The 25,610-nt window shown below is 33.9% G+C and overlaps 3 protein-coding genes across 6 annotated transcripts; 2 read left to right on the forward strand and 1 right to left on the reverse strand.

Annotated features, from left to right (window-relative positions):
• The first annotated feature begins 2,026 nt into the window (after window positions 1-2,026).
• On the forward strand, window positions 2,027-5,463 carry LOC126720969 (U-box domain-containing protein 4). Its single transcript, XM_050423906.1, has 2 exons — window positions 2,027-2,520; window positions 4,360-5,463. The coding sequence occupies exons 1-2, from the start codon at window positions 2,159-2,161 to the stop codon at window positions 5,183-5,185; spliced, it is 1,188 nt and encodes a 395-aa protein (XP_050279863.1). The 5' UTR covers window positions 2,027-2,158; the 3' UTR covers window positions 5,186-5,463.
• A 2,595-nt stretch (window positions 5,464-8,058) lies between these two features.
• Window positions 8,059-10,615, forward strand: LOC126720970 (uncharacterized). 2 transcript variants are annotated; one of them, XM_050423907.1, is made up of 2 exons: window positions 8,059-8,228; window positions 8,631-10,615. In XM_050423907.1, the coding sequence occupies exon 2, from the start codon at window positions 8,672-8,674 to the stop codon at window positions 10,391-10,393; it is 1,722 nt and encodes a 573-aa protein (XP_050279864.1). In that variant the 5' UTR covers window positions 8,059-8,228; window positions 8,631-8,671; the 3' UTR covers window positions 10,394-10,615. The 2 variants fall into 2 exon arrangements, with proteins under 2 accessions (XP_050279864.1, XP_050279865.1); XM_050423908.1 differs by having other exon boundaries at window positions 8,634-10,615.
• A 3,300-nt stretch (window positions 10,616-13,915) lies between these two features.
• Window positions 13,916-23,879, reverse strand: LOC126720971 (ribonuclease E/G-like protein, chloroplastic). Of its 3 annotated transcripts, none has more exons than XM_050423909.1 (14): window positions 23,540-23,879; window positions 22,129-22,232; window positions 21,226-21,407; window positions 20,444-20,696; window positions 19,262-20,355; window positions 18,857-19,174; window positions 18,688-18,729; window positions 18,094-18,218; window positions 17,171-17,318; window positions 16,377-16,449; window positions 15,409-15,521; window positions 14,976-15,095; window positions 14,471-14,626; window positions 13,916-14,329 (listed from the first exon to the last, which is right to left on the reverse strand). In XM_050423909.1, the coding sequence occupies exons 1-14, from the start codon at window positions 23,686-23,688 to the stop codon at window positions 14,150-14,152; spliced, it is 3,057 nt and encodes a 1,018-aa protein (XP_050279866.1). In that variant the 5' UTR covers window positions 23,689-23,879; the 3' UTR covers window positions 13,916-14,149. The 3 variants fall into 3 exon arrangements, with proteins under 3 accessions (XP_050279866.1, XP_050279867.1, XP_050279868.1); XM_050423910.1 differs by having other exon boundaries at window positions 22,129-22,243; window positions 23,540-23,685; XM_050423911.1 differs by lacking the exons at window positions 21,226-21,407; window positions 22,129-22,232; window positions 23,540-23,879 and having other exon boundaries at window positions 19,262-20,366; window positions 20,444-20,665.
• Window positions 23,880-25,610: the final 1,731 nt, after the last annotated feature.

Here is a 25,610-nt window from a genome sequence, read left to right on the forward strand (position 1 = left end):
ATGCTGTGACATGGCAGCCATCACTTACAGCTATCAGCGAGAGTCTGAGGAGTGAGGAATGATGGAGATGTTCTTTCTTTCCACATATAATTTGATCATGCTATGCTAATGCTTCTATTTTAACACGTTGACATACATTATTTCCACACTTCGATTCATTTCAAGTTTTGGGTAGCCTTTAGTTTTTGCTTCTTTCGAAGTAATTATAGTTTCTTGGTCCCAACTTCAATGCATGTGTCATTATTTTTCATTTTCTTCAAAAATAGTACATGTTCTCTGTTATCCATATTGTAATAAACACAAGGAATTTGTAACTGTAATAAGATAACAACTGTTATAAGAAATGCTGGCATAAATTATACCAATTTTCTTACTGGTCATTGTTTCTCTCACAAGGAATTTGTAACTGTAATAAGACAACAACTGTTATAAGAAATGCTGGCATATATTATATCAATTTTCTTACTAGTCATTGTTTCTCTCACAAGAAATCATATTCTATTCCTTTTGTATATGTTTCTATATTCTAGTATATAAGTCTACGAAAGTTTTTGGTAAGCTTATTGGAAAATTCTTGGTCTTCATCTTCATCATTATAGAATAATTATCCAACCCTTGCACCCACTGTGATTCTTGAAGTTGAAACCGTGTATGGTTAAAAAAAAAAAAGCCAAAAGGACAAGTTCATTCATTGGTTGGTTGTCTTTGACATCTTCTTCTTGTCGTGTCTTGCTCGAGTTTGGCTCCCCAATAATTCTATTACACTACCCTTTTATATATATATATATATATATATATATGTATGTATGTATCCTCGAGATATCAGCGTAAAAAACGAAAATTAAGACCCAATTGTGGTGTATGTTTTAACCATGTGATCTTCATTTTCCTATACTATACTTTCCAATATAAAATTATATATTTCAACAAATTATCTACCCATTCCAAAACCTACCATGAAAAAGAATCTCAATGAGTTAATAACTTTTGTGCTTAATACGTAAAAGCATAACTTATTCAAATGTTGACATCTCAAGAAGTCAGTATAAACTAAAGCTCTTCATAATAATAATAATAACAATAATAATAATAATAAAGCTCAGTACTCCATAGAAAGAATGTCTTGTTAACAAGCTTTTGGCATGATGTCAAATGGTGGAAGATAAAAATTGAAAACCCAAATTATTTTATTTTATATATTTTGGGTTTATAATTTATTTAATAAGATTCAACGAAATTTGAGTTTCGTGGGATTCGTTATAATTGCATTTTAAATTCAGATTAAGAATTATCCCTCATTTGATATTCAAAATGAAAAGATATATATATTTTTTTAATAATTCAATTTTTACAAATGAGAGAGAGAAATTATATCTTGATTCTCCACATAAAATACAATAGATTGCAATGCCATGTAGCTATAAAATTTATGGTCAGACTTTACCAAGTAAGCGTAAAGTTATCAAAACAGTTTGGAGAATTCCTCTGATACCAATCTATTATGTGGTGATTGATAAAAATTATCCATGCCATTATTTTGCGGATTGTATTTTGAGACATAATTTTGTAATTTTTTATTAATGTATAGAATTATAACCTTTTATTAACACATAGTCAGTCAAAGAAGAGATAAAAAGTTTAGTCCTAAAATATATTAGAAATGTTTCTAAAAAAAAAAAAGGTTTGGAAATTATATTTCTTTTTATAATTATTTATAAACAATTAATATGTATTATTTAAATAAGTTATAATTTTGATAGTTTTTAAGGCCTTAAAATATTCATGAGATCCTGTATTTGAAATCTCATAATCGTACATTGAGACCATCTTAAAAGGATTATAATATCTTAATGGGTGTGACACAGGAAAATTACATATACATGAGAGAGACTGTATATATCCGAGAGAATGGTCGTTTCTAAATAAAAAAAAACCTTAAAACCGATTAAAAGCTGACACTTTTTTTTTATCTTTTTTTTTTTTTTTGGAGAAGTTATCATCAAAAACCGATTTGGAAGTAAACGACTAAACTCTCTTATTAAATGGTGAAAGAAAGAAACCGATAATAATAAGATGGAAAGCTAAAAAGAGAGAGAAAGAAAAGGCTCAACAGTCACAGTTAACAGTACACACACTCAGAGAGAGAGAGAGAGAGAGAATGGGACAGGAAGAGGAAGACACGGTAGGAGTGGAGGAGGTGAAAGAGCAAGAGCAAGAGGAAGAGGAGATTGGGACATCGTCATGGAACCAGAGGAAGCAAACCCAGATAGTGCAACTTTCAGAGAAGCTTATCCATGGGGATCTTGAATCCCAAATACAAGCTGCTAGAGATATCAGAAAGCTGGTCAGAAAGTCTTCTTCGTCTTCGTCACCATCTTCTTCTTCATCGGTGAAGACTCGTTCAAAGTTAGCAGCTGCTGGTGTGATTCAGCCCCTTGTATTCATGCTTGTCTCTCCAAATATGGATGCCAGAGAAGCCTCTCTTCTTGCCCTTCTTAACCTTGCTGTACGCAATGAACGGTAACTTCTAACATACATGTCTATGTCTATGTCTCTCTTTTATCTGGGTTTTTTTTTTTTTTTTTTTTTTATTTTAATTTTGGTGTGTGTATGAGCTGAAATTTGTGGATTGGATTTCTGGGTTTGTATTGGATTTTGGTGTTTCAAGGTGGGGGGGGGGGGGGGGGGTGTAATTTTGGGTATTAGGAAAGCTTGAAAATGGTGAAGTATGGAAATTTTGGTAACTCTGGAGGGTTTTTCTCCAATACAACTTCTGGGTATTGTTTTAATGTGTGAAATTTTGTTACTTTTGAAATCGAATTGGCAAGCTATATGGGGGGTTTTGTTGGTATATGCTGGATGTGGAAGTTGTTGATAATCATTTTTTATTTTTTATTTTTTGGGATGAATAAGTTTATTGGATTTTTTTTTTAATCTTAAGATGGGCATCTGAGTTTGGGGTATGTCTTGTCTGGTATAATTTCTGAGAAATGGAAGGGAAGGACAAGAGTGTGAGACTTTTGTGTTTTCTGGGTTTTTGTTAATTGACCTGGTATGTATTATCTTTTAATGTAACATTTCGTTCTTATGAAACTGAAATCAACACCTAAATGGTTTTTTAATTTTTTTTTTTATTCTGATATATTCTACTCTGTTATCTTTGGTTGAGACAAACAGCATAATGGTGACATTTTACCTATTTTATGTTTCCTTGCTGAAGCCTCTATATTGGATTTATTTATGAGTGTTGACATTATGTGGAATTTATTTGTTTGCATCACATTTTAGGAGAGTGACAGAAGAATTACGAAAATCTTGAATTCGTTGTCTGTTTTGTTGCTGTCAAAATTGAGGAAAAGGGATTAGGAATGAAAACTATAGGGATGTGATTTTGATTCTGTTGTTGAGTGAAATTTTGAGATTTTTGAAAATCAATCCAAATAAAGTATTTACCTGTGTTAGGCTGAGTTCAAGGGAACACAATGTTTCCTTTCATCCAAAATGCTGGAAATTCTAAACTACGTATTACTTCATTTGGATTTGGAAGAAATATGAATGAATGGAAAAGATAAATGCTTGAGAAGCTCAAAAGCTGAGCTTATTCCTATTCTTTTCTCAGCAACCAAAAGGGACTATAGGGTTTTTAATAGAGCATTTTTTTTTAAATTAAAAAAGAAAAAAAAGCATATTTCAACTGCTGAGAATTGGGGATGGATGTATTGTCAGTCAATTTTGAATGTGAGCCTTAATAATTTTGTTGGTTTATTCTCTTTGCTGGCTTTGGGATTAAGTATCCATTTGTAGGAGATTAGTTGCAATGGAGTTCATTTCTTCATTGTGATCTCCTCATCGTTTATATGATGGTTATTGGAGATCATTTTCTCTTAAAGTTTTTTTTTTTTTTTTTTTTTTTTTTTGGGGTATCTCTATGCTATTTGGTATCAAGTGGCTGAATTGGGGCAAATGCACGCTAAAGAATGCATGTTTCAAACACGATATTTCTGGGTTTGTTTTTCCAGACCTTGTTATATATCCTGTCTCCCTCTAATCTAGCACTAGGGCTCTGGTTTCAAGAGAGCAATATTGCTTGTTTTTTTTTTTCCCTTTAAAGAGAGGATCCTTTCAATTGTAGAATATATCAGTTTTGCTTGATGAATGGTTCACAATAATGATGCATTTTCATTATCAAGAGTGATTTACGTATCGGCTTAAAAAAACTTCTTTACTACAACTGATTTTTAATTTTCTGAATGTTGGCTGATATTCTTTTATTTCTTAGGGTAAATGTTTTGATTGGTTGATTTGTTTGATATGCTGTTGATTTTTCTTATGGAGTCAATTGAATATCATGCTTATCAGAAACAAGGTCAAGATAGTCACAGCTGGTGCCATCCCTCCTCTTGTGGAGCTCCTCAAAATCCAAAACAGCAGTATAAGGGAATTAGCCACTGCAGCAATCTTAACACTCTCAGCTGCTGCCCCAAACAAGCACACTATTGTAGCTTCTGGAGCTGCACCTCTACTTGTTCAGGTCCTCAGTTCTGGAAGTGTTCAGGGAAAAGTTGATGCTGTTACAGCCCTACACAATCTCTCCACCTGCCCAGAGAATTCCACTTCAATTCTTGATGCAAAAGCAGTTCTCCCTCTAATTAACCTCCTTAAAGAATGCAAGAAGTATTCCAAGTTTGCTGAAAAAACTACAGCCCTACTTGAGATTCTTTCTAACTCCGAAGAGGGACGAATTGCAATCTCAAATTCTGATGGTGGGATTTTGACCCTTGTAGAGACGGTTGAAGATGGATCTCTTGTCAGCACCGAACATGCAGTCGGAGCTTTGCTCTCTTTGTGCCAGAGCTGCCGGGATAAATATCGGAAACTCATTCTTAATGAAGGTGCCATCCCAGGCCTTCTGCGACTAACTGTAGAGGGGACAGCTGAAGCTCGGGAAAGAGCTCATACACTTTTGGATTTGCTTAGAGATTCTCCCCAGGAAAAGAGACTAGCTTCCTCAGTTCTGGAGAGAATTGTTTATGACATTGCTGCACGAGTTGATGGAGCAGATAAAGCTGCTGAAACTGCAAAGAGGCTGCTGCAAGACATGGTTCAAAGAAGTATGGAGCATAGCTTGAGCTGCATCCAGCAAAGGGCTGCATCTTGTACACCTTCAGATATTCCATCTTCATAATATAATCCTTTTTTCTTTTTTTCTTTTTTTGGGGGGTTGGGGAGGTTTAAGAAGATAGTTTTACTCGAAACTGGGATAGAGTTTTAATCTGAATATGTTTTCTTTGGACAGTTAAAGCTCTTGTACCCGGCTAGATGATTATTAAAACAAGTGGAAATCGCTGGAGTAAATGAATTAGATTTTACTGGAGTTAGCTTTCTGAGGGGTGATCTATTGACCTAGTGAGAGTGTTGTATATCTTGACTTTGATCATTTATGTATAGAATCTCTCTGTGCTATATTACATGTACATTTATTTTGATCACAAATGTAGGAAAGGTTTCACTGACTACTCTGTTGTTTTTAGAAACAGTTTCTAGATGGAAATCATTTTGCTCACCTGATCACCCCTACCTCTTGTATGATTGGGGTGAGCAACAATCCACATGTCCAACCTGATCTGCCCCTGAAAGGTCACGGAAAGAAGTATGAATAAAACAGGGTGTCTCTGGTTAGGTGGCAGGCTTGATATACCCCCGTGAAACTAGACTGACCTAGCTAAACTATACCCTTCTCTCTCTCTCTCTCTCTGGCATTGCTTCTGTTTACAAGCCTCCAAATTAAATAACTGCTTCCTTCACCACCCGATGTGTTCAGGTCAAATAATGGGTTGACTCTCGACCATGATTAATCTTATAAAGAACATTTAAACACAGAAGAAAAGAAAGGAATGGATACTGTCCTTTACGTAATATCTTGAATAGTAATTAGAAAATTGGTGTAAAAATGTGGCTTTTCAACTTAAGCCTTAATTTTGCAACACCCCTCTTTTGACTTTCCATTTCTGTTGGCTTTTAAATCTAAGGAAAGTTTATGGTTCTTTTTAGTACCAAGGTGCATTTTTAAGGTTGCAATGCAATTTTAGGGAAAAGATGCATTTTTTTAAAGTGTGGGTAGACTTCTCTCATTCTAAAGAGATTACAAGAAATTGTGATATTCTTTGTTTACTGTGAGTGTAATGTTATTATTTGCTCATATTACTTACCTACTTTATACTAATGTCCTTTTATTGGCAAATGGATTTGTATGTCTTAAAACAATTTTCTACTGACATTAGTATGAACCTTTTGGAACATATTAGGAAGTTTTTAATATTTGTGCATTTTATTAATGGAAACCACTTTGCTTATTTTGTTATTGCTAATGTCCATTTGTCCATTATTTAATAAGTGTCATTTGTTAGTAATTTCTAATTAAATGTCTTCCACATGATTGCTTTGAATAGTATTGTCTCAAAATGACCTGACCAACCAAAGACTATAACTACTTACAAAAATAATGTTTAGACTAAAGATAGAAATTTCAGGTATCAATCTAAATAAACTCTGTTATTCCGAAAAAACGTTTTGAAGCTTTCAATCCAAATAGGATTTCTGTTTTTTTTTTTTTTTTTTTTTTTTTTTTTTTTTTTTTTTTATTTCTAGAAAGTTTGTTTGTTTTTAACCTCATCTTGTCAAAAACATTTCTGACTTAAGAAGGGGAGGGGAAAAAAAATGAAATCTGATTTTTCGAGAATATATTCAAAAACCCCAACTTCTGGTGCTCCTGGTTCTCAATGCAGGTATGAATCCATTCCCTACCCTAGTGTCCCAATATTTATATTAGATTATTAGTAAACAAAGGTTCTCTCTGCGTTTCTTCAAGAGATTATATGAATTATTTCTTGATAGATCTAATAGAATGGAATGTAGGATTTTCATTACCCTGAAGCAAATGTTATGGTACATTTCTGTCTGGAGAAATTTTCATGTGCATTACTCAATAAGATGTAAATGAGGATCATCAAACTTGGACCAAAAGAAGGAAAAAAAGATCAACGTAGACCAAAATCTGGGTCTCCGATTCTATAATTAGGCGACAAGAATTAAAAATAAGTCTTTTTTTTTTTTTTTTATACTTAAAACAACCTTGTTTTGAGTTTATGATAAAATGTAGTTAACACCCTTAAGATTTAGGTTAATGCCAATTAGTTTCAAAACTTTTCAAAACATACTAACTTAGTCTCTAATCATTGTGAGAAATTTTTTTCAATGAATAGCGGTTTAGGAACCAAGTTGAAAAGTGTTGAACTTAGCTGAAATTAACAAAAACTTCAGGATGGTAACTATATTTTAGGATTGAGTTTATTTAACCACTAAAAAAGTAACATTTGACTAATTCAACAATAATGTGAAATGATATAACCAACTTCACAATTACCCCCATTTTCTAATCAAATTATTAGCTTATAACAATCTTGATATTCTTAGTATAGTTTCCTCTTCTCTATAATCACATTTACTCAAATCAATAAAAGTGCTATCTCATTAGGGAAGTAAAAATATCTTCATTTTACTTAAAACACCTTAAAAATCCCATTAATTGATGATATGATAGATGAAACTTGAGACTTCCAAATTTAAGGAACGTTCTTAAAATCCATTTAACCCATAGTCTGTCCTCAAAAGGTAATTGATCTTAGAGTTATATATAATTTAAATTCTTCCTCTTAATCAATCAATCTCCTTGGACTTCATTTTGAGTTAAATATTTTCAGATCTCTCTTAGAGTCTTGACCTCTTGAAGCTCCCAACATGGTCCCCATAAAACAAATATGTGATTTGTGAGATAAATGAGATCTGTCTTGCTACTATATAATTATATTACATGTTTGCCACTGTCGGTGTGTACTGTCAATGAATGCAAAATACCCTAATGTTGCTTTCTTTCTTCCACGTAATCTGTAATCCACGTGGAAGCATCCTAGCCTATAAGCGCATTGCACACCCTGTTCACTCTAGAATTCCCTGTCCAGACTGTTATAGTTTAATCATTACTTTCCTTTTTATTGTTTACTTACATCATTACATAGACTTTTGAGAAATCTTAATTCTTTAGGAGCTAGCTTTACACCAGCTCACACTCACATACTTGGACTTGACTTTTCAGTTTTCACAGAGAGACAGAGAGAGAGAGAGGGGAATGAGTTGTTGTGTTGTATTTGCTTGATCTGCGTCTAACAAAGGTAAGAAATTTTAGCATCACACACATATATTTCTTACTATCTTAGACTAAGAAGCTTTAAGATTTTCATTACTTTCACTGTCAGCTAGTCTGTTTATGTTATCTTACTTTCCACATTCATAGTTTCATAGATCTTAAAAAAAAAAACCCATCTTTATGTCATTCTCAGTTTCCACACATTACATTGCTATCAAGATCTGATTTTTTTCATCCATACCCATTTCTAAAACCCTAAATGTTCTGTCATAATTCATCTGCCATTTGATTGTTTGCTTATATTTTGGCCATTTTAGCATTCTGGGTATTCTTGTTTCTTTGTTGAATAGTAGATTTGGTTGACTTTAGAAGCTTCTGGTGCCAATAACTGATGTGGGTAATTTTTTGCTTTGTCTTGTTATAATAGTAGATTTGGAGGATTGTAGAAGAAGCTTTTGGTTCTTTAAAATGTTGGGTCGGTATTCCCTATCGAGAACCGGAAACTTCCGGCCGGAGAATTTAGGCCAGAATGCGCTGGCACTGATTGGAAATCTCTGCTTTACTATGTTTGTGATTGGTGTCTTAATCTTTACAATTATTGCTGCTACTTATGAACCTGAAGACCCTTTGTTTCACCCATCAACCAAGATCACCACATTCCTTACATCCAACTCCAATGCCACTTTTAAATCCGATAACACTGTTGTCAAGACCGGTGAGGATTTCATGGCTGCAAACCAAACTGCATTCGCCACTTTTATTAACATTACAGATGTTGAAAATATAACAGAAAATGCAGAATCAGATAGCAAAACCGTCGCCACTGCTGAAGTGACCTCGTGCGAGGGCAGTTTGGATAGCCCTATTGATTGCAAGGACCCGGAGGTGTTCCATATGATGATGAGGGCCGCTATAGAACAGTTTAAGGATATTCATTTTTATCGGTTTGGGAAACCGGTTCGTGGATCTAATGATAGCAGCTGTGATATGGCGTGGCGGTTCAGGCCTAAGGATGGGAAGGCTGCTGCCTTTTATAAGGATTATAGGAGGTTTGCGATTTCAAGGTCTGAGAATTGTACCCTAAGTGTGGTTGGGATTGGGGATTACCATACGGGTGGTAATGCCAGGAAGAGGAAGAAGAATCAGAAAGCTGGGTTTGAGAAAAAACCACAGAAGCAAGACCAGGGTATTTCGCTACCTGTTGTTGGGGAGGCTGTGAATGATACCCTTCCTGTGGTTGAGTCTGAAAGTTCATTTAGCCGTGGGAAGTACTTGATTTATGTGGGTGGTGGTGATAGATGCAAGAGCATGAACCATTACTTGTGGAGTTTCTTGTGTGCTATGGGTGAGGCTCAGTACTTGAACCGAACATTGGTTATGGATCTAAAAATATGTTTGTCTTCAATTTACAGTTCATCGAATCAGGATGAGGAAGGAAAAGATTTCAGATTTTACTTTGACTTTGAGCATTTGAGAGAGTCTGCATCTGTGTTGGACAAGGACCAGTTTTGGACAGATTGGAATAAATGGCAGAAGAAAGATGGTTTAGGTCTCAATCTTGTGGAGGATTTCAGGGTCACACCGATGAAACTTGCAAGCATTAAGGATACCTTGATTATGAGAAAGTTTGGGTCTGTGGAGCCGGATAATTACTGGTATAGAGTCTGTGAAGGAGAGACTGAGTCTGTTGTTCACAGACCATGGCATTCGATATGGAAATCAAGACGGCTGATGGACATAGTGTCAGCAATTGCATCAAGGTTGAATTGGGATTATGATGCCGTTCACATAGAGAGAGGAGAGAAGGCAAGAAACAGGGAGCTCTGGCCTAATCTTGCTACAGATACTTCACCTGATACACTTATCTCAACCTTGAGGGACAAGATTGAAGATGGGAGAAGCCTTTATATTGCAACAAATGAACCTGATACATTGTTCTTTGAACCATTGAAGGACAAGTATTCTACTCATTTTCTTAACGAGTACAAGGATCTTTGGGATGAGAATAGCGAGTGGAACTCAGAGATGACAAAGCTTAACAATGGTAATCCGGTTGAATTTGATGGTTACATGAGGGTATCAATTGATACAGAAGTGTTCCTGAGAGGTAAAAAACAGATTGAAACTTTCAATGATCTCACTAACGATTGCAAAGATGGTATCAACACCTGCAGCACTTCGGCCAGCTAAATCATCAGGACACTATATGTGAGGAGGTTTGAAACTTTGCTGCTAGCTACTTTTGGAAATATGAAACCACGTGTACTTTTAGCTATTCTATTATATGTTGCATTTGAGAAATTGTAAGCTTTACTTCTAAATTATTAGCATTGAGTAGCATGAATCATGAGTTTTGTACCTGTAAAAGCGACTATCAATGTTTAATTTACTTGGTATCTTTTGAGATCCTAATTGAACTTGGGTTAGTGCATGAATTTTATTTAATTTGTGTACTCAAGTCATATGGTAACTTTTCAGGATGGAATATGCTGCGTAGAATGCCTTGGAATGATTATTTTTTCTTTTGATAGTCATGCATCTACATGATGCTATGTTTATTTTGGCAATTCACTAATTTGTATCCCTCTGAGCAATGTCAGAAGTTGAAAAGTAGTTTCCATGTTTGCACTTGGGGCTGTCATTTCAGTGCATAAAAAGTACCATAATTATGGCTCTGTGAAACTTCTCAAATGCTACTGGGACTGGAGAAACAAACCAAATCATCCAAGTCCTCAAGGGCCATTTATCTACCCCTTTTTCTCAAAGAATTATTCGAATATATGATAGTGTGGGCGCCATGATAGTTTGAGTAACATGGTCCGGAAATTTCAAATTATTGGTCTACATTTCCACAATATATATATTAATTTCTTCATTATTCACTATATCACTCTGGGTTGACATTTGGGACCTAGAGCAAGAACTCCTAAAAAATGAATCCATTGTTAAGCATTATCAACCTCATTATAGCCTAGAATGACTCACAAGTTGCCTTACAGAACCACTGTTGGGACCACCCTAAACACACAAACTCAAACAAATAGGGGAAACGGGCTGACCAACAGACTTTTTTGGCAGGAAGAAGTATTATTGAAAATTTTTACTTTTACAATCCCAAGATTTAAAATTATTGAAGACTTTTCACTGTATCACTATTGTAGATGTATTATGAAATTTGAAATTATTACAGACAGTTATTGTGTGACATTGTTCACTTTTATTATTCACTGAATTATTACAAATTTGCTGTTCATTTTTTGGTTTTTTCACTTATTTATGCCTATACATATATATAATATATATATATGTTATTTGTATCAGTTGAATGAACCAAGCCTCAGATATTATCAGTCCCTTTGCATCAAAAAAAACCTTTCTGAATCCCTTATTAGTCCCCAAAATCCTTCATTGTGTTAGAAAAAATTATCCTTGTATTATTTTCAAGAATTTGAATGAGTGTCAGTGTTTTGAAATATTATTCAAGTAAGTTTTTAAGTTTTCCAAAACAGATTTTCATTATCAGCTTTTATATATTGTACTTTTATTCTGTTCTTGCAGCCCATCTCTTTCTTAATATCCATTTATATTATTCTCTTCATCCCCTTACTCATTGCATCCTGGGTTATTTATAGAGAAAATAAAAGAAGAATTACTTTCACAAAACCATCATCAGAATGAAGAAGAATTAGCAAACTCTCTTGTTACTCTACAATATTTTCAAGATTCCCAAAAACCATATGAAGATTATCAAGAGTATCAGTTTCTTTGAATTATTCTCAACAAATACTTTGGAATCAATTAAATTATTTCTAGCAAATGTATTGGTATCAGTTCAATTATTTCTAGATAGTACATGAGTATCATATCATTTCAAGAATCAGAATCACTTTGTATTAGTTCCACAATTATTTTATATAAAGACGAGTTTCTTCAGTAAAAGTAATAGTCTTGTGAAGCACAAGAATCGGCCTTATCTCTTCAAATCAAAATTATTCATTTTGGCATCAGTTATCTTGTAGAAGAATCAAAATAATTCAAGCTTTTTGGTATCATAAGAATCAGAATTATTAAATCTTTTCACTATTTGTTATCAAAAGAATTAGAATTATTCAATCTTTAAAAATATTTGGTATTAGAAGAATCAAGATTATTCAAGCTTTCCACTGTTTGGCATTAGCTTTGCAGAAGTATCAATCATCTTTTTTGGCGAGGAGAAGCATTATTGAAGATTTTTACTTTTACAATCCAATATAAAAAATTATTGAAGACTTTTTATTGTATCAATATTTGGATGTATTAGGAAATTATCTTTTGACAGTTACTATGTGACACTGTTCATCTGTCACTGTACCATTACTGTTCACACAAAGAATCTAGAATTGTTATTAACAGTTACTGTGTGGCACTGTTCACTATTGTGCAAAACTATTTACTCTTACAATTCACTGAATTATTTCAAATTTATTGTTCTTTTTTTTTTTTTTTTTTTTTTGTGTGTGTGTGTGTGGCTTTTTTCACTTTTGCATGCCTATATATACATGACATTTCTATCAGTTGTAAGAACCAAGCCTTGAAGCCTCGGATAGTATCAATACCTTTGCATCAAAAACCTTTCTCAGTTCCTAAAAAATCCTTCCTTGTATTAGAAAAAATTATCCTTGTTTCAAAAAATTATTCTTGTATTATTTTCAAGAATTTGGATGAGTATTAGTGTTTGAAGTATTATTCAAATAAGTTTTAAAGTTTTCCAAAATAGATTTTCATCGTTAGTTTTATATATTGTACTGCTATTTTGTTCTTGCATTGCATCTCTTTTTTAATATCCATATGTATTATTCTCTTTATCCACTCACTCATATTGCGTCCTGGGTTGCTTATGGTATAATGGGATGAGATTATAATTTCTGTGAATCAGAAGGAATAAAATATGTTGTCCAAAAAACCACAGTAAGATGGTTGCCAAACTTTATAGGTGATGATATTAAACCACAAATAAAAGAAGAGTTATTTTCACAAAACCATCATCAAAATGAAAAATAATCAGCAAAATCTCTTGTTACTCGGCAATATTTTCAAGATTCCGAAGATCCATATGAAGACTATCAGGTGTATAAATTTCTTTGAATTATTCTCAACAAACACATTGGAATTAGTTGAATTATTCCCAGCAAATATATTGGTATTAGTTCAATTATTTCCAGACCGCGCATGGGTACCATTTCATTTCAAGAATCAGAAATCAGAATCACTTTGTATAAGTATGTATGTGTGTCTATATATATATATATATATATATATAATTCCCATATCAGTTGCAACACTTTTGATTCAAAGGAGACAGACATCTACAGGGTTCCGGAATTATAATACAGATACAATCTCAAAAATCAAATAAACTCTAGTGTCAGAGTTTTGTGCTTCATACTTCATTTAGTAGTAGTAGTACATCAAAATGGGTAATATCATGGCTTACCAAGAAAATATAGGTCTGTTAAGAAACAGGAGATGTATTACATTGCCACTTGGTTAGTCTGTCTCTGTGGGGCAAAGGATCAACAAGATAGGCTGCTCGCTAAGCTGCTACATTTGCCGATCAAGATATGCTTTGAAATTTACCGTGGGTTATAGTTAAGTTAACCACAAGAGATACCTCACATGGTTTGAGAAATAGAAGTAAACTACTTTTCTGTTAGCTAACAAAGAACAGTGTGGTAAAGTAATTCCCTTCTGGATTTGCCAATTGCTGCCACTGTTAATCATTTGAGACATTTGCTCTTACATTTGTGAAAATTCTCAATTGCAAAGTGGGAGCCCTCTCTGAACTGAAAAAATTACAGAAAAGAAAAGAAAAGAAAAGCTATCCTTATATCTTCCCTAATTTCTTAACAAAAATGGTATTAATATGCCTGTTTGTACAGAAAACAGCAAGTTAAGGCTGGCAAAATTTCACTTTCCACTGGTCTTCCATTTTTTGACTGGAATGAGGGTGACTTTTTTGCCGGAATTGTTAGTCGTGGTCTCCGCTGACCTTAACCTAGAAATGGTGGCTTGATGCTGGTTTTTGTTTGCCTTATCATCTGTAAATGGTTTCACTTCAAATGCTCCCCTGGTGAAACCTCTAGCAACCTGACATAATACAGCTTTCTCAATTGATGAATGCTAAATCAAAGGTTGGTCTATAATTTCATCAGTTGTTTTATTTGGAATTGTATAATTTTTACTATCAAACACTTTCATGGAATTTTCAAGACAGGTCTCTAGGCATACCTTTAGAAGTATCCAAACTTTGAGGGAGCTACTCAAGATTGCAAGCCTTGTCCGTCTCCCTGAAGTTAAATAGTTACTCATGTGATGGTCAACCCTCAAAATAAACTTTGGCCAGGACTTGGGGTTTCCAGTGTCTTCTTTCTGATCCATCGTTGCCTGAAAAAGTTAATATCTATGGTGAAATAGGTAGGGTAAGCAATAACTATAACAGCACTGCATGTCAGTGGAACCCACTTCATATGTTCATTTTAACTTGGAAAAGGAGGTCTCTAAAGCTTCAACTCCCCCAGTAGCATGCCAGCATGGAAAGCTGATATTCTAAATAAGTGCCTTATAGTTACTGACTTACTACTGTTGTTCTTGTTAAGTGCTTTTTGAATGAAAAGCACTAGCAATGTGTTGTATCCCTCCACTATCATGGTCCACTTCACAAGTTTTTTGGTGTGTCATCTTTTTGAGCAGATAAATAGAAAAAGCAAAATACTTTTGAAACTATAAAACTTACTAGCAATCGACAAATTTCTTGTTCAATTTTCGAAAAGGAGGTCTCTAAAGCTTCAACTCTTCCAGTTGCATGACAGCATGTGCATGGCTCACTGATCATAAATGTCACACTAGGTCGAACCTGTCCAGCATTGTGTCACCATTCATTAGATATTAAAAAAGATATCAGTTGAACTCGTCTAATATTGTGTCAAACTTCTCAAATGAATATCTTGTGTGCAAATTATTTTTGGATGAATGATTTTGTGTGCAAATAAGATATTTAACGTTATGCGTTTGTCATTTCATGTTATGTCTTATAGCCAATTCCCAATAGTTGAGACAAGGCTGAGTTGTAAATCTTTCCCTAGCCATTGTAATGTAGGTTTTAAAGGATTCTTCAAACTGAAAGTAACGAGAATTTGAATTTAGCATTTAAAAGCCAATGAACATACCCTTTTTCTTGTTATTTCCATAAGTCCATGCCTAGATAATTCAGATACTTTCACCATCGACCTGTCTCTCTCTACAGCCTTCTTAACTTCTTCATAGACCAATCTCTTGTTTGCTGGAAGATATGATAGAACTTGATAAATAACTAGGTATAATGCCAAGCAACTTAAATGATAATCACAGCAAGCCTAGTACCTCTTTCAAAGTGCCAATTTCTTCAATACATAATGATAAACAATGTCATGTAAGAGCTGTTGATCTGAGTACCTCTTTCTAATGTGCTTTTAATACAAAACACTCACTTTATTACGTCAGCAAAACATTTCTAAGGCCACCCATAATGAGCCTTAAAGTTTGGTATAAAGATGATTGGGCAACTTTAAATCTCTTCTTTGTTCCAATGTCTATTATATACAAAGAAACTCGTGAAGCATGTGGTGCAAGTGCCAAGGTCAAGTGAATGCTTGAATTTATATTTGTGCTAATAATTTCTACAAACTTTACTAGCCAGTTATATGGTCCATTGATTGTATATCCCTTAGTTTTTGATACAATTTAAGCCTCACTCACTTTGTGAATTCTAAAGGTGGGTTTGCTAAATTGTAAATTTGTTAATTTGATATGGAGTTAAAAATAACCGTAGTTTACAAAATACAGATGATCATAGAACCTCTCCTTGCTGAAGAAATGAACATCTAATAGTCTCTCATTTGATCTGAGAAATCCACTAAAAATTGACAAACATCTCTGTGATTATTTTGTATGAGTAGAGACCAAAAGCAAAAAGAAATCTCAAGTAATTGCCCCTAATGTGAATAAATTTAATGTGTCAAGAACAAAATTGAACATTTGATGCTAAAATTTTTACAAATAACTATTGTAGGTTAATCCACCCCCATAAACCCCCCGGGAACACATGCACATGCGTGCATGCACTAGAGAGAGAGAGAGAGAGAGATTTCTAACTCACAGTCATCTGTCATATCAATGAAATCTACTACAATAATGCCACCAATGTCCCTCAGGCGTAACTCCTTTGCAATCTGAAAAAACATGTTATTTTCTTTTAACAAGTTGTGTAGCTCTAGTACCCAGATGGCATAATCAGAAAGATAAAAAGCAATTCACAACAGCCAAAAACAAAAACAAAAAATAAAGAACAAAAAACAAAAACAAAAAGGAGAAGAAGATTGTCAGAGTTTAACTGTTTAAGTGTGAACACAGTAACCTCAAAATATTTTACACCATATCCAAAGGATTAATGCTAAAATGATGTCCTACAGATATACATCTGGGTCCAACATGGAATATACTACAGAAAAAGAGCCTTGCTTGTAAAGTACAAATCTTTCAATTAGGAGTCAAGTGTCAACGCAGTAACCTCAAAATATTATACACCATGGCCAAAGGATTAATGCTAAAATGATGTCCTACAGATATACATCTGCATCCAACATGGTCAATATATTCTTCATCAGTCTTAGGAAACACAAGAAGTTCAGTTAGACCCAAGTGATTGCAGAGCAGCAGAAGTAAAAACAACACAAAGCAATGGCCAATATATTCTTGGAACAGATATGAACTTTTAATACGTTGGAAAAGAAACTAGAAAAGTAAAAACAGATTAATGTAATCTTTAGCAAGCAAGAAATATGAAATTTAGGACTCAAGATCCAGTTACTGAACAATGCAAATGAATGTGACTTATGAACTACACAACATGTTGCATGTAATGTGGTAGTAAGGGTTCAGCATCAAACATACTTGTTTTGCAGCTGCAAGGTTGACATCTAGAACAGCTTTCTCCTGTGAAGTCCCATGACCAAACACCCCATGTCCCCCATTAACATCGATAGAGACTAATGCCTCAGTTTGTTCAATCACAAGAGAACCTCCATTAGTAAGAGGAACCCTGAAAGGCAAGAGATGTTATCAACATGAACAAAATGGCAATAAATATTCAAAATATATAGTTTGCCAGCAATGATTAACTTGTAATCATAACAATTCCCAAAAAAAAGGGTAAAATGAATTTTCTAGAAACATTTTACAGTTTGAGGGAAAAGGTGATTGCATCAGTTGAGTCAAAAGAACACGACCAGTTGGGCCCTCCCTTTGGTAATTTAATGATTCTTCAATAATAATAAGTTCAACACTCAAGGCTAGTGCAAAAGTAAGTATTTTAATAGTTTTTAACATCATGGAACATATTTTCCAATGAACTTTAGTTCAAATGCCATTTCCTACTTCCCAAAGAATGTGTGGGGTGAGATTGTGAGTTCAAAACCCACTGGGTGCATTTGAAACAGCAGTTCATTAGATTGTCTTTTGTTAGGCTGAAATATCAGGGGGGTAGCAAACCCTTGCCCTTAACTATTAAAGATTTGAATCTAGTTATCTCTGACCTCATAACGTTTTATCTTGTGTTTTGAGGCTTCATGTCTATACTTTCTGTGCGTTCACATTTGTTTCAAAACCTAGTTCAATTTGGCATAAGCATGTATTTGGGAATGTTAATGCGTAGTATTGCATGATATACATTGTTGGCCCACTTCCTAACAACTTAAACTTTTTGAATTGATGGTTCACTAACACAGAGATCAAAACACATACATTTATGAACCTACAGCTACAGTGCTAGACAATGTGAAAACTCACAACATTAGCAATACTGACTAACCCCCTACCTTTTACTGAGGATATTATTGATCTCATCTTCAATGTCAAATTCACTAAAAAGAGGTATTCTTTTATCGTATAACTCTACTCGATCACAAAGATCAGGAGCAATTTCCTGAAGGTAATTGGTAACCTGAAAAATGATATAGCAAAGGTTGACAGAGGTTATGTCTCATAGCAAAGAAGATTAGTAAAATTGCAAATTAAATATGCAGAAAGTTAGTGACAATGTTACAGGCAACTAAAAAGAAAGTATTAAGTAGAAAAATTCTTTACTTACATATACCAATTTGAATGCCTATTTACCGAATAAATATGTATTATATCCTCTGGCGATCATACACTCATTAAATATATATTTCAACCCTTTAATTCTGTGGAGTATGGTACTGTGGGTCAGCCACATGGAGGCATGTACACAAATTTATGTACCACTAGAAGCAATAACCCCACTCTCCTCACACAGACTTGCTAGAAATGGAAAGAACGAAAAACCTAAAATATGATTATATGCATGAATCTTTTTTTTTTGGATAAGTAATTATACGCATGAATCTTGATCCAGTAACATAGTATTCTCGTGTATTTAGCTGATATCATACCTCATGATATGTTCTTGGCGAGTCAACTACCATTCTCCGAACCTGAATGTATATTATAATAAAGAATACAATAAGGGAACGAGATTGTGAGATTGTTGAGTTAACATAAAGCAATTAAAATAACATACATAAGGGAAGAATTGGAAGTTAGATAAAGAGAGGAATTCACCTGATTGTTAAAATAATCCTGGACAACTGAGAGTGTTTGACCCATTGCTGTATGGAGAATAATGGGAATGGCCCCTTCAACACCTTCGTCTGCAGCAAGGGCTGCAGATTTTGCATGTTCCATTATATTTTTCCAAGTTGAAAGCAAACCATCCAAGTCCCTGTGCAATTCCTCTAAAGACCGACCAGCAGCAACAGTCCTTACAGTTAGACCAAAACCCTGAGGCTGCAAAGTTTTTGCCATGACTTTTAAGCGTGTACGCTCAACACCAGAAATTTTTTTTGAAACTCCAATTCTATTGCAACGAGTTATCAGTATCTGCAAGCAGGAGAGTTCATTCTGAGAAAAAACAAACCAATGGCTGAATAATATATCACAAAGATAAAGAACCAGAGAATATCATACCCAGAATCTGCTTCTTAATTTTGGATAAGCGGTTAGTGTGGGACCTTTTGTACCCAATCCCTCTTTGACAACTTGTACAACAATTTTGGTGCCTTTCCGAACCTGGGCCCACTTCTTTTCGTTAGTGAAAGTATGCCTAGAATCCTTCTTATGTTGGAGATGAGAAATTTGCGAATCATTTGAACCATTTATGTCAGCAGCAAGGGAACCATTGATGGTTTCACTTTCAATATGATGTTCACTTTGATCCAAGTAGTCCTCATAATCAGCTTCCGCTTCATCATAATCGACTATACTACCATTTACATTGTCCTTAAGAACTTCTGAAACATCAAAATCATCCTCAACTTCAAGTTCCTCATAGTCATTGTGCATCGATTGTACAAAATCATCCTGAGAGCTTACTTCTGTACTATCACCATTGACTACAATATCATGAGCAGCTGGGTGCTCCTCAAGGGTTCCAATAACAGAACCATTGACTTCTTGTTTCTTTGTCCTTTGGCGAAATGGAGGGAATATAAATGGTTCCCTGTTTTGCTTGATGTCCATAAGAGAGGGTCGAGAATTTCCAATATTAACAAAAGCACCTCCCATATGGGGAACAAGTTTTGTGACCACTCCTAGATACACGCTATCACACTGCACATTAGTTTTAACTGGTTCCAGTAATAACTCAACCAATTTCCCATCTTCCAGTACAGCAATCCTTTGCATGGTGCATATTGAAGAGTTAATCAGAATAACAGTAGAAATGGGTTCCTTCGAAACAAGATTACTCTCTTCTTCAGGCAACAAATTTCTAGTATCTTCCATCTTGGTCACATCATCTTTTACAGTGTCAATACTTTTGGATGCATCAGACTGCATTTTATCCTCAGACACAGGAAAAAGGAGAGGTGATGGGAATAACCAGGGTTCCTCAACAGGCTGATCTCTTTCAGTGAAAATTTTATCAAAACTTGAGCTATCAGCTGTGACACTCATGGTATCCTCACTTTTATAGTACAATATATCCTTGATTGTGAGATCATTGAAGAATGGCTTTGACTCTATTGAGTCACTTTCAAGGCATTTCACTATCTCATATTCATCTGTCAAACCACTGGAAGCATTTGAGTGTTCAGAAACATTTTAAGGGAAGAAGCTGTATATACAAGTCTAAGCACATGGATAAATTACCTCTGGCTGGAGCTGATATTAAAGGTTTTATGGGAAGATATGTCTCCTCTATCCATGAATCCCATACTTGAGCTGGATGCCTTTTGGCATCATACCTCATCCATAAGTCCCTCACTACAACGTTTTTATCTTGTTCAAGAGGTTGAGGTACTGAGAGAGAAAAATCAGGACCAGGTCTCCAAATGATGTCACAAAAAGGCTGTGTTTCTCCCTTTATAAAGTAATTATACTTGAAATTTACACCGCAAGCCAACTGCCAAGCACAAAAGGGTAACTAGGGGGAATGTACAGCAAATACAATTATATAACTGGAAGCCAATAAAGTAATTGAAGTGTCTCCCATTGGTTTCATGTGAAGAGTAATATTCCATGTTCAAAAAATTATTTTTCAAAATAAGAAAGATCCTTCTAAGTCAAATCTCTTTAGAAACCAAAAGAAAACAACTGGTGGATTACACCATTCATGGGGAAACACATAAAATTTTTACCTATATCAGAAAAAAAGGGCGAGATGAAAAGACAAGAGCATACAAAATCCAATAGAAAGTCTCCAATAAATATTAGATTAGTAAAAAAGTTAAAACCTAACAGATTGACAGGCTTCTTCTAAGATCTGGCTAGGTAGAGGTAATTACTTTAATGTATGTAAAACTGGTTAAATCAACAGATGGAATTGACCACAGAAGGCAAATATTATACAGCACTTGACATCGCATTATATTGTATTATTACAAATTTTGTCAACATAAATTGCTACAATTATCACAGCTCAGTGAAATTACCTGGACTTCAGCCTTCCATAAGTTTGCATGTTCAGTTGGAGACATTAGTATAGCCATCTCTGGTTCCCAGCAGCCAAATACAACAGGATCCCCAGTTATGTACAGAAGCTGACCAGCCCTCAAATCAGCTTCTATAGTCCAGACAACATTGCATGATTCTTTCAAAGTATGGTTTAATTTTCCTGACAAAATCAGAATGTGTTAGATCCATCAGTTATTCACTACTATAGGAAAGAATTTCCTGAAAGGATGATGCAAAACATTAAGACCCATGAAGAAAATTTTATTCATACTTTAGAATCAAGTAAGAGAAAAGACAGAGAGAGGCTTTCTCTTGTAATGGTTAAACCAAAATTCAAAATTACATGACCAACTAATGACACATGAAAATACTGTTATATTCAGATAATAAGACCTTTGACAGGTCCCAACTAAAGTGGGAAACAGATTATATTTCTTGGCCAAAGTATATAATTTTATGTTCACCACATATTCCTAGAAATGTCTGATTGTAGACAACCATGTCTGAGTCAGTAAGTAGAAGAAACAATAATTATTAAGTTGGCATTACTTTCAGATAAAAGTCCTTCATTGAAATGCCAACCAATAAAGAATACTACCGTCAATTGGTAACAGCAAGAAAAATGCACAGCAGATTTACATAATTAAAACTTAATTCATACAGGAAAGACATATAATCACAATCATACCTGTGTGAAACAATATGATCAATAAAATGAGACAGCTAAGACTGAAGTAGGTATCTAAAAAAAACAAGATACCGAAGCACTGAAGCTTATGATCTCTACCATATCAGACTGGCAACCAACAATCACACCCAAATATTGCCCAAATATTCAAAGTCCCACGTACAAGAAGTTCAGAATGGTAATGTTAATTTACCTTTCTTTATAGCCATTATTGGGGATCTTCTGAAAGAATTAAAACTCCCTATACATAGTGTGAATCTGAACATATTTCCAAAGGGTATGTGGTGGCATATATACCTGTAAGAAAACTAGAGATGTATGAGTCATTATGCAAGAGACAGAGAGATCTTAGCCCAGTAGTCAGTCTTGACTCTTTTTTCTTTCTTTTTTTTTGATAAGTAGTAGTCAGTCTTGACTCCTAAGCTGATATGAATACAAATAATAATCGAATTCATTACATGCTTGAATTGCAAGCAAACAGTAATTAGTAAGCCTTCTGACAAGACACAAGAATTCTGGATTACCATAGACAACATATCCAAGTGAAGTCTGTCACTTGTTTAGTTGTTTGTGCTGTGTATGAATAAATATCAGATACTTTCAGAAATTAACTGGGCACACTATATTATCTATATTTTAAGAAACTTGATTTCATAGTAGAGTGTTATATATTTAGTTGATTAATGTCTATTGGATAATAAATAATTATTTCATGCATTTCAAAGTTCCAATTTACAATTACAATTTTTTTCTTCGGGGAAGGGGGTGTAGAGTAGAGGATTTCCAAAAAGATAAATGATATAAATTTGGTGAGACTGTGGGAATCCAGAGACTTAATTGCTTATATTCAACATGCAATAATGGGGCACATGGCAAAAATGCTTGGCTTCTAAATAGATTGGAAATCCTTCAACATATGTGAAACATACATAACAAAACATATTTTGCAGAATTAATCAAATTACAGTGTTAAAGCCATCCCAGCAGCAAAGAAGTTTGATTTGACAGTGCAACATAACAGAAGGACCAAAATAAAATGGGGGAAAATCATTCATTCATTCAAAAAAATAAAAATTCAAAGCTTTTGAAAATTATTCTAGAGTACACCCATTTGCATAATTTGGGGTCTAAAGCAAAAGAAAGAGAGATTGGTGGGTCATACTACATACAAACTCTGACATAACAGTGAAACTAACACTGAACTCTATGTGTCTCTGAGTGAATGATTGTGCAGTAAAATCAAAACCCATTTGAATTAAGACTATGTAAAAGCATTTCCAACAAGCAAAATTCAAGAAAGGTCATACATTCAGATACATAGAGTGCAAAGAAATCAAAACCCAATTGAATTGAGACTAAGTAAAAGCATTAGCCAATTAGCAAAATTCAAGAAAAATCATACATTCAAACACATAGAGCGCATAGAAATCGAAACCCATTTGAATTAAGACTAAGTAAAACCATTTCCAATAACAAAAATTCAAGAAAAATCATACATTCAGACACATAGTGCGCATAGTAATCGAAACCCAATTGAATTGAGACTAAGTTAAAAGCATTGCCAATAAGCAAAACTGAAGAAAGCACATATTCATTTCACATACGGAGACAAAGAGGTGTGAGAGCGGAGAAGCCAGGAGGAGGAAGAAGAAGAAGTAGAAGAAGAAGAAGAAAAGGGTCTACGGAGGTGAAGAAGGTCCATGAAGCTGCTGCTGAACCTGAAGGACCCAACATGAGCTTCAACTTCAGCCATGAGAGCAGGTTGAGGTCTTTGTTTCGTAAATTAGGAGTGGCTTCAAGGATAGTTTCGTCATTTAAGGAGTGAGTAGTAGTGGAGTGCTGAGGTGAGCTTCAACCTGGTAAAGGGGAGAAGGAGAAGGATAGAGATAGATGATAGGAGGATATCGGCTTGGCGCCTTGTATGCCACTGGCACTTGTGTTGAGTGCTAGAGTCTAGTAGTTTACACTTTACACACTTCTTCTTTTCTTTTCTTTTTTTCAAATTTTTTTAAGGCAGGGTTTTTATTATTTTTTTATTATAAATAATGTTAATTTATTATTAACTAGAGTATTAAAAATGGAGTTATGGAAAAATAATTTGGGAGAATAGTCCCGCTTTTAATTTTAAGCATTGAAATATCAAACTTTGTATTGAAATGTGTTTCTGAAATCCGATTTTAGTTATTTCATATTTTACACTAAAATTGTATTTTGAAAACATAACTTCAGTGTAAACATAAATACAAACACGGTTTTTAGTATAAAATTTGAAATTTCAATGCTTAGAATTGTATTTTCAAAATATGATTTTTAAAGAAAGACTATTCGTCTAAATAATTTCCCCACAATGCTATGTTTATTAATTATAAATAAAATAATAATTTTAAAAAAATGAAAAAATTTTATTCGTCATATAAATATATTAGATAATTGAAAAAAAAAAATGAATTCAGAGTTAAAAGGAAGTCTCAATTCAATAATTAAAATATATACATAATTTTAAACATTAAGGAACATTGGAAGCAAAAATTAAGCAGTGAGATATTCACATAGGAATTGAATTGCATTGAAAATGAGGAATAGGGAACCGAGATCAAGTGGGTTTAACTACATGAAAAAAAATTACAAAAAGAAAAAAGAAATTATAGGTGTATTATGCTTTCTATTTAAACAAAAAACTTAGTTTATTGCAAATTATCTCTACTTTTCAAGTATAAAAATGAGCAACAATTGAATTGAGAATGTTTTTCACAAGTGTAATGGTATAGACCCAAAAAAGTAAGGGCAAAACCCATTGACGAGATAAATTGGAATTATGTAGGATCCACACGTTCTGGGACAAAGCCAAGCGATGAGGGGATCATGGGCAGTTCCACCTGGAGCCCAGGGGGTTCAAATGAACCCCCAGTACTGAAACCCAAAAAAAAAAAAAAAAAAAAAAAAAATTATATATAAGTTCCGTTTGTTACAATAGAAAACCTTGTATAAAAATAGCTTTTCGTGTTTTACAGTGTTTGGTAGCATAAAAATAGATGAGTCAAAGGAAAACTATCTTTGGTCAACATAAAAAATATGGCTTATTTAGTTATTTTTAAACATTGTTTTCCATTAATTTTTTTTGGAAGACTCTATTTCACAGCAAGCTAAATAAGGGAAGTTACCAAACATTGGAAAATGAAATAGTTTTATATAAATTGCTTCTTGGAAAATGACTCATTTTCTAGCATAATATGTTTTACTCTTTTTTGGTTTTGACCCCTAAAATAAAAATTTGAACACCTTGAACCTAGATTTTTTTAAGCCCAGCTGAAATAAATTTGAATATGATTATCTTAACAATATCTTGGTCTTTCTAAACACAAAAAATAAAAATAAAAACCCAATTACAAACCAATTTGATATAAAATTTGGAAAAAAGAAGCTCAACAACAAAAGTAGAAATTTGTTAATCTTAAACCTTAGAAAAAACTCATTTAGATCTTAATAAATTTAAAACAAATCTACTACTAAGCTCTAAAAAATTGCTCAATGGTGTAGATATACACCACTCTACATTAGACAAAACTACACTTCAAAGCATCAAAATAGGTTTTAGCATCTCTTTCCATGATGACCTTGTAAAATTCTTCAACTTGCTGTTACTGTAAGGTCCAAAGTATGGCTGTAGCTTCTGCA

Source organism: Quercus robur, chromosome 4, assembly GCF_932294415.1.
Source record: "Quercus robur chromosome 4, dhQueRobu3.1, whole genome shotgun sequence".
In the NCBI taxonomy this organism is placed as follows: domain Eukaryota; kingdom Viridiplantae; phylum Streptophyta; class Magnoliopsida; order Fagales; family Fagaceae; genus Quercus; species Quercus robur.

Coding starts and splice junctions, on each gene's coding strand:
- LOC126720969 (XM_050423906.1), top strand. CDS start 2,159: ATGGGACAGGAAGAGGAAGACACGGTAGGAGTGGAGGAGGTGAAAGAG. Junction 2,521..4,359: donor CTTGCTGTACGCAATGAACG/GTAACTTCTAAC, acceptor CATGCTTATCAG/AAACAAGGTCAAGATAGTCA.
- LOC126720970 (XM_050423907.1), top strand. CDS start 8,672: ATGTTGGGTCGGTATTCCCTATCGAGAACCGGAAACTTCCGGCCGGAG.
- LOC126720971 (XM_050423909.1), bottom strand. CDS start 23,688: ATGGCTGAAGTTGAAGCTCATGTTGGGTCCTTCAGGTTCAGCAGCAGC. Junction 22,233..23,539: donor TCTCACACCTCTTTGTCTCC/GTATGTGAAATG, acceptor GTTTTCTTACAG/GTATATATGCCACCACATAC. Junction 17,319..18,093: donor AATAATATCCTCAGTAAAAG/GTAGGGGGTTAG, acceptor CTTGCCTTTCAG/GGTTCCTCTTACTAATGGAG.